This window comes from Calliphora vicina, chromosome 5 (genome assembly GCF_958450345.1).
Source record: "Calliphora vicina chromosome 5, idCalVici1.1, whole genome shotgun sequence".
In the NCBI taxonomy this organism is placed as follows: domain Eukaryota; kingdom Metazoa; phylum Arthropoda; class Insecta; order Diptera; family Calliphoridae; genus Calliphora; species Calliphora vicina.
In genome coordinates, this window is record NC_088784.1 from 105,829,658 (window position 1) to 105,845,870 (window position 16,213).

General features: G+C 28.8%; 1 protein-coding gene across 1 annotated transcript in view; it reads right to left on the reverse strand.

The window, feature by feature from the left end:
* LOC135959637 (Krueppel-like factor luna) overlaps positions 1 to 16,213 on the reverse strand; it is a 314,200-nt gene that overhangs the window by 14,766 nt on the left and 283,221 nt on the right. The window contains exons 2-3 of the mRNA XM_065510629.1: positions 4,529 to 5,891; positions 3,697 to 3,849 (exon numbers count right to left, since the gene is read on the reverse strand). Of these exons, the coding sequence (XP_065366701.1) occupies positions 3,697 to 3,849; positions 4,529 to 5,891 (1,516 nt within the window). The remainder of the gene's footprint in view (positions 1 to 3,696; positions 3,850 to 4,528; positions 5,892 to 16,213) is intronic.

A 16,213-nucleotide genomic window follows, 5' to 3' on the forward strand; every position in this document is an offset into this window, starting at 1 on the left:
TTGTCATCCACAAAAAAGGTCTCTTTAGATGTATAAATAATAAAATATACATATGTAAGGATGTATGTAAATACATATGTGTAATATACATGTGTATGTGCATGATTTATTAATAAAATCATATAACAATTGTCCTTCCGTTATGTTATAAATATTCTTTAATATTTATGTTCAAGTTGTAGTTGGATGTGTTGATACACAAATGTGCGGATCTCTGTATATACCCACGTGTGGGTATTCATTCAATTTGATCTCAAGAGAGAACTTTTTGCATTATAAATATTATTGTATAGAGTTTTTGTGTACATATATGTATATCGTCACCTAAAATGCAAAACAACGTATCATCAAAAAATTCGAAATTGATTTTATTTTATTATTGATGGGGATTCACTACGTTATATTATATATGTGTGCACAATTTTAAACTTTTGCTATCAAAAATAACCAAGTTATAACCAAATCAAGTACACAGAAAAAATTATATTTGAATTCAAACATTTATCCCATATTGAACTGGTTTCAATTATTTCATAATTAAATCAAGTATTCATTTGCTCAAAAACAAAATTTCTTGATATTTTCTATTGAATTTTGAGTTTTGAATTTGATTATTTTGACAATTGAATATACAATTTTCGTTATTGGTTGAATTTCAAATACAAAAATTATTAAATAGATAATTTTCGTAATTGAAACACAAAAAATAACAAAAATGTGTTTTTAATTACTAAAATTATCTATTCAATAATTTGTGTATTTGAAACTCAACCAATAACGAAAATTGTATATTCAATTGTCAAAATAATCAAATTCAAAACTCAAAATTCAATAGAAAATATCAAGAAATTTTGTTGTTGAGCAAATGAATACTTCATTTAATTATGAAATAATTGAAACCAGTTCAATATGTGACAAATATTTGAATTTTAACGGTTTAAGAAATAGTTTTTTCTGTGTACATGACTTTCTTAAACAAAATAACGTATACGCTCTGAGTAATAAAAATAACAATTCAAAATAATGTAAGACACATAGTTAAGTGTACTTTAAAAAAACAATTTTTTTTATATAAAATATAATTCTAATTTCAATGTAATTCAGATTTGAAAATTTTATTTCAATATCACAAATAGTTTTCATTTTATACCGTTTTTTGCTTATCCTATAAATTTATGAAAAGTGAAGTTAGGTTATTTTGCATTTTAGATGACGATATATAGATTTGTGTGTGTCTGTATATGATAGATTAAATCCCTATATTACTTATGCCTATATATAATATACATGTTTATAGCAGTGAGTATAATATACTATTTATTATGTATGTACGTTTTCCAAATATATTTAAATTATTTCATTACTTTCATTAGAGATGTCAATTCCAGTCATATTTGACTTTCGAAGGCCACCTTTTTCATTTATTTAGCTTAAGAGTTGGCTGCTATTGTAATTACATAAAGGCAGCATAAAATATTACATTATTACTTGCTACATTTGTGGAAATTGTTGGACTGTTTCAGTTTCAACTGTAAAGGTTTTTTGGACAAACGTATTTTAACTGAAATGTTTATAGGCTATGGAAGTGAAGTCCTTTTATTTTAAAAGTACCTAAATGTTTGAAAAAAAAAGGAATTGATTAAAAAATATGATCGAAAACAATTTTAAAAACTTTCATTGGAAATCACTCAGTTTTTAAATCATTTTTGAGTGTTTAACATAAAAAAATTGGAAAATTGGAATTGGAAAATTTAATTTGTCAAAAATTCACTGTTAAATATTAAATATTTATTTCATATTTTTGTTGGTTTACAAATTTTAGAAAAACCGTAATTTGGAAAATTTTATTTTGGAAAAAAGTGCTATTTAAAAAAATCAAAAGTTTAAAATGAACATTGATAGTTTTTTTTTTTGGCAAAAAGTACCTTTAAAAAAGGTAATTTGAAGAAAATATACTGCTAAAAAAGAGAATGTCAAAAACGATGTTCGATAAAAGTACTTGTAAAAAATGTCTTTGGAAGAAAATTCTTTAAGGAGGAGATTTAGAATTAAATTTACTTGGGAAACAAGTTTTTTAAAAAAGTTATTTTGGAACAAGTATCTTGATAAATTTGGCACCGTTATATCAAAACCAATAGAACTTTACATGTTTTCAATAGTTAACAAGAGACCATATAAAAAAGTACTTTGATGAAAATACTTTAAAGCTTTTGGATCAAAATATCTCTTGAAACAAGTAGATTTGGGAAAAACTACTTTCGAAAAATGTGATATTGAAGAAAGTATCAATAGACACATGAGATCAATACACACAGAGTGCAGAGAAAAAAAGTACGTTTAGAAAATGTGCTTTGATGGAAATACTCCAAAATTTAACTTTTTGATTTAAGTTCTCCTAAAACAAATACTTTTAGCAAAAAAAATGTCTTCGAAAAAACTGTTGTTGAGAAAAGCTCATTATTTAACCCTCCGTAAGTCGCAATCATTTTCAATCGAGACTAGTCGCAATCTATCAACTTGATATCAATAAAATAAGAAAATAATCTCTTCACTTTTTATTTCGAAAACATAAAAACAACAAAATTGCAGTCAAAATATTATTTTATCAAAAAATTTAAGGAGTTTAAAACAATTTACAATAAAAACGTTTTTGCCTGTATCAGATCAGTTGCGAGTAACGGAGGGTTAAAATACAACAAAATTTTACAAGAAGCTAAGAGTCAAATCTATTATACACAACATTTTCTATAGAAAAAACTGTTATACAAACAATTATATGTGGAAGAAACTGTTATACAAAAAAAAATTTTAAAGAAAAAACTGTTATACACACAATTTTCTGTAGAAAAAAAATGGTATATACAATATTTTCTTTAGAACAAAACAGTTATATATAAAATTTGCTATAGGAAAAACTGTTATACTCTGAACATGAACCAGTATCGTAAAAGTACTATCATATCAACTTGTTGCTACTAGTTTGGAGAACGGCCAGCAATACCAGTATTAATTAGACACAGATCTAAAATTCTAAAATTCATGACGTGGGGACCTAAGTAGAGAGATGTTCATCGATGTTCACGTTAGAGCAAATAGTTTTAATTTCAATTATAAGATTTTAATACTTATTATAAGGCCTATAAAAAAGGTACTTATGGTACCAAAACTAACAATTTACTATTAAATATTACATCACTGTTATTTTTTTATATGAATGTATGTAAAGCTCATTTATTACATGTCCTTAATATGAGTTTATTATTATTGTCTGTTGCTCTCTCTTTCACACGCGGATTACACTAGCATGGAGTCCATTGCATGAAGTAAAAATAAATTGATAGTCATTCTTAGATTTTTCTCATATTTGTTCCAAAAGAATATTGCTATCATATTTGTCCAAGAACTTAACATTTTTAGATTTTCCAAACAAATATTAAATTTTGTAAAGATCTATACGGATTAAACTAGAGTTTTTAGTTTAAATCCAGGCATAACACCTGCAATTCTACTGAAATAGCATTTATTTTTTAAAATTCTTGCCTTTTTGATGGACCATCCTAATATCCACACATGTCCATTGCATGTTTTCAACTTGATTATTATTAAGATTGAATGCTTCAATATACTTATATACATATATATTGTTTCTTTGTTGTTGTTGCTGCTGCTGTTATATTATAAATGAATTTCACTTACCGGTATGTGTCCGTTGATGAGCTTTTAAGTGTGAACTTTTTGTATAGACTTTTTTGCAGCCTAAAAATTGACACTTGTGTATCCGGCGCTTAGCATCAGGACTGTGTTTTTCATGTAATTGCTGTTGTTGACGTTGATGAGGTTTTGTGGTCACTACAATAAGAGTGTGAGAAAAACAAACGGGAAAAAAAGAAAGGCGAAAATTGAAAATGATTTTCAAGGTTATAACAATAGCAAATGAACAAACAAAAAGTAATTAATAAAATATATTGATATTTAATGATGATGAAATAAAGAAAAAAAAAAACTGGTTAAATATTGTATGGCATTAATTTCTTACGTAGTACGTAATTACATTTGCCAGTGTGTATGACACATGAGGATGTTAGTTATACATATAATTTGTTTAATTAATGCATACTTTAAGGGGTTAAAACGTTTGGTTTTAAGAATTAAAAGCGGAAATATGTTTAAAGACGAGGTGTTGGTATACATATTTTCAAATAAAGTTAATGAAAAGAATATGCAAATATCCCCGATTTTTAAAGATGTTCCTTCTAAGTGATTTATAAAAGTTCATCTTCCAAATTTGCCTATTGGCATTCCTAACTATTTTAGGACTATGATGACCAACATTATGGATAATAATATGTATATTTGGATACTATTTTTGTTATGATCATACAGGTATCACAAGATATGTATCATATATCGAGGTCTTATACTCAATAATGATACATATTCCTGCAATTAGAACCTTTTGAATAAAAGCCATTGCTATATATTTTAGATGAAGAAATATCAAATACGTTTAAAGAAATCGTAAACTTACGTGTTGTTACTTGAGGATTCTGCAGCTGAGTACCCCTCTGGGTGATCTGAGCCGACGTCAATGGATTACTAGCATTCCCCACCACATTACCGCCATTGGCAGCAGCTGCTGCAGCCGCGGCGGCCGCCTGTGCTGTATTGAGTAGGGCAGCAGCGGTAGCCGATAAATTCCCACTATTGTTGCTTTGCATTTGTATGACATGGGCCAAACTAATGGCGCCACTCTGTTTGCCATTTGTAGTGGTCAAGCGTACAATGGTGCTGTGGGGAATGTTTGTTGTATGGCTGAGTTGATGTGTGGTGGTTGTAACCGACTGGGGATCGGTGTTGGTAGCAGCACTAGCTGTTTGTATAGTCAAATGATGAGGTACAGCTGTGTTGACATGACTCGCTGGTGGCTGAGACTGTTTTTGTTGCTGTTGTTGCTGCTGTTGTTGAGTGGTGGTTATTGGTTGTACATTATGTGACTGGTGTTGTTGCTGCTGTTGTAGCAGAGGAACTGTGTTGCTAGTAGTGGGACTTACAGTGGCTGTGGTAGCGACAGCGGCGGGAAAACGTAAAATGGCAGTAGTAGTTGGTGGCACATGGGTTTGTTGCTGATTCTGTTGTTGATGGCCAAGACGTTGTTGCTGATGATGTTGTTGATGTTGTTGTTGTTGCTGCTGCTGCTGTTGCTGCTTATGCTGTTGCTGTATAAGGGCAGCCAACTCATTGGCATCAATTTGGGCCGTTTGCTGATGTTGCTGATGTTGCGGCTGCTGTGACTGATGACAACTACTCGATGATATATTAGTACGTATAGATTCAGGCGATGAGGGCGGTGTTAGGGTGGGTAAACTATGATGATGGTGATGATGATGATGATCAGTAGATGTTTTAGCCGCCACTACTCTGAGTTTGATGGCTTTCTCCGTTAACGGACACTGTTGCATAACCGTTGTCGTGGTAGTGGTGGGCGTAGCAGTCGTCGTTGTTAGCATATGGCTTGTACTTAAAACATGTTGTAACGCAGATTGTGATAATTCCGTACTGTGATGATGTAAGCCACCAATAATCATTTTCTCCTCACCATTATCAGAACTGAGAGCCTCTTCGTCATCCTCATCATCTAGTCTTTCCTTCTTAACCACCACCGAACAGCTTAACGACTGAGAACCCGTACTGTCCCAGGACATGCCCGAACATTGTGATGAAACCGATGATGTGGTCGATATAGAGTCCAAATTTTCTTTCTTAATCTTAAGTTCCTCTAAAATGCGAGCAGGTGCTGAGAATATTTCCCAAGAATCGATTTCACTGTGTAGTTTCTTGTAGGACTGTAATTTGGGTTCATCGCGTAAATAACGTTCCAACTCGTAGCAGGTCTAAAAAAAAGAAAGAAGAGAACATAAGATAAATAATCATGAGATAGTTGGAAGGAGCTATAGATATAAATCTAAAATGTAGGTAATTTTTAAGATTTTATGGGCGTTTTAAATTTCATTTATGATAATTATTATGATTCTTTTTGTTGGCTCTCTCTCTACTTGGCCACAAGTTTGCATGTTGATTTTAATAAAGTATGTGAGTGTTAATTTTATAACAGTTAGAGGAGGCAGCAGGGTGAAGAGCAAACATTTTTCAAAGCAAGTAATTCAATTTCAATTTGTTCGTACTTAACAATTGTCATAAATAACTGGAGTGTTTTATGTGTGGCAGCTTTTAAATGTGGCTCTTGCTGCTTGGGTGTCTAGAGTTTATTGTTATAGGATGAAAATTAACAATTTCTGTGCAATTTGGTTAGTTAACAGAGAATGCCGAGTACAACCTCAATTTACCTCAGAATTCTTCAAAAAGCCATTTATTTATTTATTGTTGTTTCATATAAAATTTATGGTCATTGTTATGTGGCATTAATGTGCGGTAGCATCATTTTATTTTCATTTCTTTGTGTTGGTAAATAAAATTTATTTCGAAAAAATACATCAGTTTCAGTAAATTATATAAAATATTTTGGATGTCTATCTATCTGTCTGTCTGTCTTTCGGTCGGTTGGTTGCTCGTTCGGTCTTTGTGGATGAGTAAAAGTGTATGTTTGAGGCTGCCAGTTTGTATAAATATTTTTTCAAAGTTTGGCGTGAAATTAATGTGCCAACATGTATAATCATAAATTCAAAATAATAACATTTTATGAACGCAATTAATGTGGGTTATTTATATGAAAGTGTGAATGTATAAGTTTTATATACTGGTATTTTATGTATGTATGTGTGTGTAAACAGCCAAAAAACACAAAAACTTTTTCCTCATTTCTATAAAGTGCATGCATTTTAATACTCTTTTGCGAGCTCCAGTTTCCTTTTCCGCCATTTGCCTGTGCGCGGTTAATGGGGGAAGTTGATAATAAATGTTTAAAATTAAAGAAATTAATTTTAACAAATTAGCAGTTAGACAGCAGAGGAAAATGTACCATCAAAATAGATAAACAAAAAAAAAAAATACATTATGAAAATTAAATATGTATTTCATTACAAAATGTTTAAAGGTAAACGTGTAACTAAATGAGTTTTTATTGTTTTTTAAGTTGATGGAAGGCGTTGCTCGAAATAGAATAAAACTTTTTAATTATTTTTTTTGGAATATACATATAAAACCAGAGCCAGTAAGTTTATTTTCAAAAGACAGCAGAATGACATGACCGCAAAATTTCGAAGAAATATCAAAAAACATCAAATATATTTATAGGCATATTTTTGTAATATGCACTTTGAACCAAATATCAAATTCAGAAGAGTAAAGCTACAAAATTAATTTTATTGATCGAAATATTTCGCTTTGCCCCATCTATTTAATTAATTTTAGAAAACAAATGGAGCCAACCTAATGTTTATGTGTACATAAGTTTATATGATAGAAGTATATGTATACCACAAAACATTTGCCTAACTAAAACTTTCACAATATTTTATGATTATTTTGCTACCAATTTGGCAGACAGGGTAAAAAGTATGCATAAAAATTACCAACACATACTCACGCATAAACACACAAGCCCACTTACAATAATAACAGCTGCAACAACAATGTAAAATAACATTTTGTTGCAGCCACAAGCAGGCTTTGTGCAAATGACAATAACACACAAAATTTCTGTTTTACTACATACATACTATTTTTTTTGGGTGTTTGTGCTTGTTATACCAAAAACAATAGATTACAACAAAAATAAAACTTGCTCTCTCTCTGTTTGTGATCCTTTCGAACAACAATTTACACCCACACACACAATATAAAGTAGGTGATTGTACTTGTTTCAATGTAGGAGGCTTCAAAACGTTAAAGGACTTTCACAAATGCAATTGATTAAAATACTTGAATATGAGCCATCATCATACAAACGAAACGAAATACACCAGCCAATACTTAAATTTTTGTTTACATTTGTGTGATGCTGCTGCTGAACTGCCAGAGAGTCCCGGGGCTTGGAGAAACATCCACAACAGCCATCATAGTAGTAGTAGTAGTATGTACTTTACTACATAGTTAAACTCTTTCAAGTAAACATTACAAAGTTTTGTGGAGAACAACAATGTGTGTGTAATTTTTACGTTTACATTAACACAAACAAACTTACGCCCTTTTGAAGTTTTAGTTATTTCCGTTGCTGCATTATCCAGGGAAATCAATTTAATATGCAGCCACCCAAAGTCAAGCCCTTTGCAACAACTGATTTCAGCAAAAATACACCAATACAAACGTATGATTTTAAAGCATTTTTTTTTTGCAAAATATATAGAGATTTTACTTTATTTAGTAAAAAGCAACAGGTTGTTATTTGTAAGCTTAGAATTTAATATGGCCTAACAAAGAATTTCATTAAAAAGGAATAACTTGTAATTAAAGCGTGGTATGCGTTAAAGGGATTTTCGAGTCAAAATTATAAAAAAAAAATTTGGGTGAAAAACAATATATTAAGAAAACTATAATATATCAAACAATAACAGGTCGTAAGTCGCTCAAATGTTTCCCTAACGCTGTACAAAAACGTTCCCAAGTCTTTTTAATTAATTGCTTATGCTTTAAATTAAAGAGGTAGCTATTAAAAATAACAAATTTAAAGTTTAAATTTAACATTTCAATTAGCGCCTGTTCGCTATGCTTTAAAAAAAGAACTCAATTAAAATTAAGTACTTATATACACGTAAATAACAGAGATTTACCTTTATACTCACAGTATTTTCAGTGTTATTTCAACATAAATGTTGTGTAAACCTTTGGTTAATATTGTAAAATAAATATTTATTTTGGTCTGATGGAAAAATTATACGTCAGTCAATATAGTTCATAAGTTATGTGAGAGTTATTGTATGCTGTTCGATCATTTGTTTGCATAATTGTCCAAAGAATAAAGTTTATAAAAAAATATCAACAACAAAAAATAAAAAATAAAGTGTATGTATTTCAGGGTTTAATAAACAATTTAAATTTTAATCGTTTTTCATTTAATGTAATTGCTTTTTTCCCTTTTAAAAACGACACACATCTCTATACATACATATGTATATATTTGACAATACAAATAAACAAAATCACTGCCTACTTATGGGGGTAAGGATAACAAAACTTTATGGTTAGAGAGTTATTTGTTGAATGATTTATGGTAATTGTAAACAAACTTTAGACACATATAACAATTTATATTTATCTACTGAATTTACACACAGACAGACAAACACAATAACAAATAAAGTATAAGTAAAAGAAAAATTTTGATTTAGCATACAGCTGTAAATAAATGAATTTAAGTTTATATAAATAATAAACTTTTTTTAAGCTTAGGCTGTTTATGAAAAAAGTTATACAGAGAGAGAGAAAGAATTTAGATATACTCACTCATGTATGTGAAAGTATCTAACAGAAATACAACCAATATACATAATAAGATAAGAAGATTTGAATTGTTTTTTTTTTTTTTTTTGCTTTTATCAGACAATTTGAAAATAAATTTTACTTTATAAATGATAAAAATACATATAATGGCAGTGGTGTTTGTTGGAAATGGCTGTAAGTGTATGAAATATGTTTTTAAATTTTCCTTTATATTTTTGAAATATATGTATTTATTTGTAAATATATATTTTGTTGTTGCAGTGTATATGTTTTATATAAGTATTTTTATGTTTTGTTCTGTTCTGTTTGTTTGCAATCGCTGTAAATCTCAGAGTAATAAATTATTTTGATAACTGTGAAAATAATTGGCTTTAAATCCTTACAGTATGCTTTGGTTTTTTCTTTATTTTTATCCATATGTATGAATGTTTATTTTTCTATATGTTTGTATATGTATAATCATTTTTTGAGTGAAAGCAAAGTATAACGTAATGTTAAAAGAAAGTGCAGAGAATTGACCATGTTTTTTCCCCCATACATATATTTTTTTATTTGGTTTGTGGTTAAGATTATAGTGTTTGTGTGTGTATAAGCATTTGCGCTATCTGTGTGGGTAATATATAGCATAACAAAAAAAAACATATGCTGTCTTTAAAGGATTTATGTGGTGATTTATGATTTAATGTTTTGATTTACATTTTTCTATTAAAAGAAATAAAATTAATATATCTTTGCTCATATTTTTCTGCAGGATTGAAAAACGAAATGATTTTTCGTGTTCAGCAAAAAAAAAGAGAATGAAACAGCAAAAACTATTATTGAATTTCAGTATGAAATGGAGGACTTCTTATATGCGCTATTCACGAAAAAGATCCTAAGCTATTTTTTTAAAAAACCAATGTTTCATTCTAGGCTCTAGATCCCACGAGCCTTTGCCAGGCATAATATTGGACAATTCCAGTGATCGAGCGTTCAAGATCGGCAGTAAGGATAATTTAGGTGGGGTTGATTTCTTCGCACCATATACACAGATATAACCAGATCTTCGGCGTAATCAAATGACTTTATGTTTGTGACTACTCATGTGTGAACTGTTTCCTGAAAATGTTCACAAATAATGTAGAGTACATAAACTGCAACTGCATATGCTGCACTTTCTCTACTGACAATTTTTCACAAAATCTTTGCATATACTTAAGCTCCTAAAAATAACGTAGCATATTATGCTGATATTTCAAAATTGCTTTTTATTTTATGATCTAAAAACACCTTTACAGAAATAAATTCCTACAACAATAATTTGGCATTTTTACTACACACATATACATCATTCACAGACATTTTTGAAATAAGTATAAATTTCAGGCTATTTATTAAGAAAATAAACGAGAATTTTTATGTTTTATTTTAAAAAATGAGTAGAGCTTTGCTACCCTTTTCTTTTGGAATAGATAAAGCGTTAAATTACATCGTTAGACAATATTGTTAACACACTCACACACGCAAAAAAAAAAAACAATCATACCCTTAAATAAATTTCAAAGCTAAGAAAAGGGATTTTGTAGTATATAAATTACCCCAGAAACAACTGATGAACCGTAAACAGTCCTAGCAAAACTAAACCCACGCGGACAAACAGTTAGACACATCATGCGTATACACAGATATTTATTTCCAATAAGATTTATTTATATAAATTACAAGTTAACGGCTCATATATCATACTTTACAAAGATAAAAATTACAAACACACAGCTAAAATAACCCAATTTTACAAGTTTAACACGTATAACACAGAAATCAAAGTCTACTTTAGGGGTTTAATGGTGAGCGACACAGTGAGAGAGAGAGATATTGGAAAAAAGGGTTGCATAGTTTTACAACTTAACAATAAAAATATCATATTTCAAACGAAAGTTTTATGACCCACCTAAAAATTAATGATTTTTATAAAACTGACCATTTAAATAAACAAAACATAAGAGCCATAACAATTGTTAACCTTTTCCGAAAAACATGCAAGTGAGAGGAAATGGAAATTAATGTATAATGTTATCATTTACATTTTCCAGTAAATCATTTTAATGGTATTTCAAAAATAATAATTGTTTAACATAAATTTTCTTGCTTCAAACTTCTCTTCTTTAAACTAAATTTTATGTATGTGTTTTTTGCTCGCTTTTTAAGTATTTTGCTGGTTTTTTACATTTATCTCTATTAGAAGTCCGGTGTTTAAATATTGCCAAAAAAAAAGACAACAACTTTCATTCTTTTTTAGTTTATAGATTTATGGTTAAAAACAGTCAAAACTTTGCTGTGTATGTTTTTTTTAAACCGCAGAGAAGAGGGTTTAAAGCAGTGGCGGACAATCCAAATCAATAGGATACGGATCTAATCGGTTATTAACATGGACTGAACACTAATGTAAAATAAACTTAATAGAGAAAGAAATTATCGGACATTTGTTTTACTTTTTTAAAAAAAGCGTTATATTCTCTTTGTGACCACCACTGCTTTAGAGTATAACCGAAATGTAGTTGAATTATGCTTTAGTTTAGCAAACATTTTATTCATGTGTAATGATTAATGTTTTATAGTTGCTAGAAATATTTTGTTTTGGCGCGTTATTTATTTTCTTGGCCATCCTATTCTATTTATGTTCAGCACACACAAATTACATACGTTGTTTAAAACTTTTTTTTTAAACTATATAAAAATGCTGCTGGTTTTGTTTACTTTTTGCCATACTTTTACCATTGCAAATAAATGAATATTGCATGTTTTTTAAATTGTATTTATGTTGTTTGTTATTTAATTTCAATGCTAAACTAAAAATACAAGTAAAAAAAAGGATTTAGTTTGCTTGAAATAGTGTGGAAATCTTAAAACTATAGGTTCAGTAAAATATTTTCTTTAGAACTTTCTAATTTAGTTAAAAAATCCTCTAAAATTTACTCATGAAAAGCTTCTGCAGCGAAGGCAAAATATATAATCAGAATTTGTATGAAATTCCAAATGTGAGACAATTTTGCAAAAAATAACAAATTGCAAGTCTAATCTTGGCTAATAACATGTCTGAATCCATTTTATGTATTTTTGGGTCATCAGAGAACATACGTGTACTCTTTTTGTAATACAAAGAGAAGTGAATTCTTTACTTTATACATCACAGGTAATTTAGCATGAGGCCAATTGCCACTCTAGTGTCTGTAAGTAATCAAGGGTCTAGTCACAAAGTTTTTTATTTTAGCTAGCAGAAGTAATCTATTGATTAGTCTACTATCACTTAGTGTTCCATTGAAATTTTTAAGTGTAGTCTGTTTAATTTTTTTCATTTCATTTAAGGGATAAGCCATTTTGTTCACTGCAAGGTCCCTTTCCATTGTTGGACCAAGCTGTAGTTATTTCTAAAGTAATAAAGTATGATTATATTCTGGCCAAGTCAATTAAAATATTGTATAATACTTTAGAGACTACTTATTTAACTTACGCCAAGTAATCAAGAGTCGGGCAATTGTATTTGATTGAGTACTAGGATTTATCCTTTAGACTGGCTACGAGGGGTCTATTATCTTCTGCATAAGACCCGGACATGTTAAAAAAAAAGCCAGTCAAGTTACCAGTTGGGCGGCTAGTTAGGTAAAAATTACTAGTTCAGGTCACTCGGTACTGCTGCGGTGTTATAGTTTTAATTGTAGAAGGTATGTGTGAATGATCATCAATGTTGAGACAGATGTGTAATTTTAATGAAATTTTAATCATAGCTAAAATCTAGTATTCTAAATTGTTTTACCTTAAATGTAGATCAAAAAAGATGCATAACAAATAAATAAATTTAATCAAAATCATTTTTATGAGGTTACTGCTAACATTTTTACCCAAGGCTATGTAATTATAATATTAAAATACATTCAATCACTTTTCGATATTTGTTTCCCTATTTATTATACCCTTCACCTTCGTGAGGAGGGTATATATAAGTTTGTCATTCCGTTTGTTATTTCTACATTTTTCATTTTCGACCCTATAAAGTATATATATTCTGGATCCCTATAGATAGCGGTGTCGATTAAGGCATGTCCGTCTGTCTGTCTGTCCCAGGGATCTTCGGAATCCAAATCTTCAATAATTCCGTCAGACATACTTTCGAGAAGTTTGCTATTTAAAATCAGCAAAATCGGTCCACAAATGGCTGAGATATGAGAAAAAAACAAGGACAACCTCGATTTTAGACCTATTTTTGACCTATATCTGGATTCCTAAGTCATTAATATAGACAATATCTAATGACAGATATGTCAAAGATATATAAAACCATAGTAAGTTGGACGTATATAAAACCATAGTAAGTTGGACCTACAATGGGTCAAAATCGGAAAAATATTTTTTAACCCGAATTTTTTTTCGCTAAATATTAAAAAAAATTGAAAAAACAAAAAAAAAAATTTTTAATTTAAAAAAAACAATTCGAAATTTTTTTTTTCCAAAAAATTAAAAAACTGAAAAAAAAATAAATTTTGTTCAGCTAAAAATTTTTAAATATTTTTATTTTGAAGTATAATTTAGTGAAGGGTATATAAGATTCAGCACAGCCGAATATAGCTCTCTTACTTGTTTTATATTGAAATAGTATTTGAATTCAGGAATGTATTAAATACTATATTATCAATAAAATATGAATAAAACTAAATATATTGAAGAATATTTAATGAAGTAAACAAACTAAGTATTTGAAAATGAAAAGTGAGTAATTTTGTAGCATACTTTTGGGAATAATTGATATTTATATGCACACATGATGACAACCATATTAATAAGAATTATTGATATTTAAATGCCAAAATAGATTAAGGCTTAAATAACGAAAGTAGAACAAAGTGATAAAATGCTTTTCTACATAATTTTAAATAAAAAAGGACTCAGTCTTAAACGTTTCCCTTCAATTTTAAATATACTTCTAAGTTTTATTTTGTCAAAATACACTGTCTTTTATTTGTTATTTGTGTCATTTCTAAAGAGTTTAATAACTCATTTATACTGTATACAATACTTTATAAAATACTCTAGTGCAATAAATTTTATACAAATGCTACATGGTAAATTACTTAAATATTTACAAGAACTTGACGTAAATTAGTTGTTTATTAAAAACAACTACAGCCTTAAAAGTGTTTGTTGGCAAAAATTCAATTGAGTTTGTAATTAATTAATAGAATCAATTGTTTTGGCTCTAAATTCTAACTAAACACTCGTTAAAGTAAAATGTAAACAACAGAAACATTTTACTGCATAAATAAAGGGGTACTTGTAAATGTATGTATGGATGTATGTATGTTTTTATGAAGTAGTAGTGAAGTGTTTACAGTATAAATAAATGAGTATGTCAGGAAAGTAAGAGAGTGTGTGTTTTAGGTAAATATTTATAGCGTCGTTATTACCATTAAGAGCGTTAATTTATACAACTAATTGTTACAAATGCAAATGTTGCCATGTTGATGATGATGATGATAACAATAATTAAATGATGAGCAGTGATGATGACAGTGTATTTGGAACATTTAACAAAATATATTTTTGCACTTAAATAGACATTTATACATATTTAAACTCATTAAGTGTAAAATATTATTGCATGTACAATATACATATGTAGGTATGTTTACTCTGGATGTATGTATGTTGTGTGTAATTGTATCAAGTTACTTTATTGTTAAAATATTTATGTATGCCATAAATTTTACTTTATTTTGCTGTTAGCTAGTAAGAAATTATGCGTTTTGTTGTTTCTTTGTGTGTTCCTTTGTTTGTTTTAGTATTTGTATTTCAATTTTCATTTTTGTTTTATCAATATTTATTGTTAACTTGTCACACATAATATTATTTGCTTTTAACAAAAACATCTAAGTATAAGTATATAAACTAAATACATAAACAACGAATAAAAGCTGTAAAGAAAAACTTTTTTCTACACATACAACACACACATAAATACTCGTATAGAGAAGAAGAGCAATTTATATGTGTATTTAAGCAGCAAAAAAAAAAACTAACTAACTTGACGCCTAAATAACTACACTACATTTTTGTATACAAAATATACTATAGACATTTATTTACAATACACTACGCAACTACTAATACACTGTAACTAAAAAATATATGAGAATGAATGAGTGAACGAAGAATGAACGTAGAAATATATGTATGTAATTTCTTTTTTATCATTGCGTTTGTGAGTGCTTCTGTAGAAGTTTGTGATTTTGTGTAAGCGTTTTAAGGAAACGGATATGAGAAAGAAAAACTTTTTTTAGTGTTAGTTATTACTGTCATGCCAACTTAAATTCCCTTAATGTGTTGTATTTTAGATGCTTGTTATGTTGTTTATCATTGAGTTGTTTTTAGAAAAAAAATATTATTTTTCTAACTGTTTAAATAACTATAATTTAAAAAGTTTTTTTCTTTGAGGGGAGTATTAAAACAAATTGGATTAGAGGAAAAACCTTTAATGCATTTCTTCAAGGTTTAAATATGAAGCAGATAACCTAAATATTTCAACTGAATTAAAAGTATGAAAGGCATAGGACACAGAACTGTTGCTAAGATAACCCTGACCTTCCTCATCGGAATTTCGCGGCCCTAAATTTCAAATTTCATCACATTCTTTAATTTATTAAAACAATTTGTTCTGAATGCTATAAATGTCATTCAAAAATGAACTATAGCTTTATGTTTTTGCCGCATAAACTTCACATTATTTGCTAAACAAATCATGACGTTCCTATTTTTCTGGTTTTGCAAAAAAAAAAAAAAAGTTCAT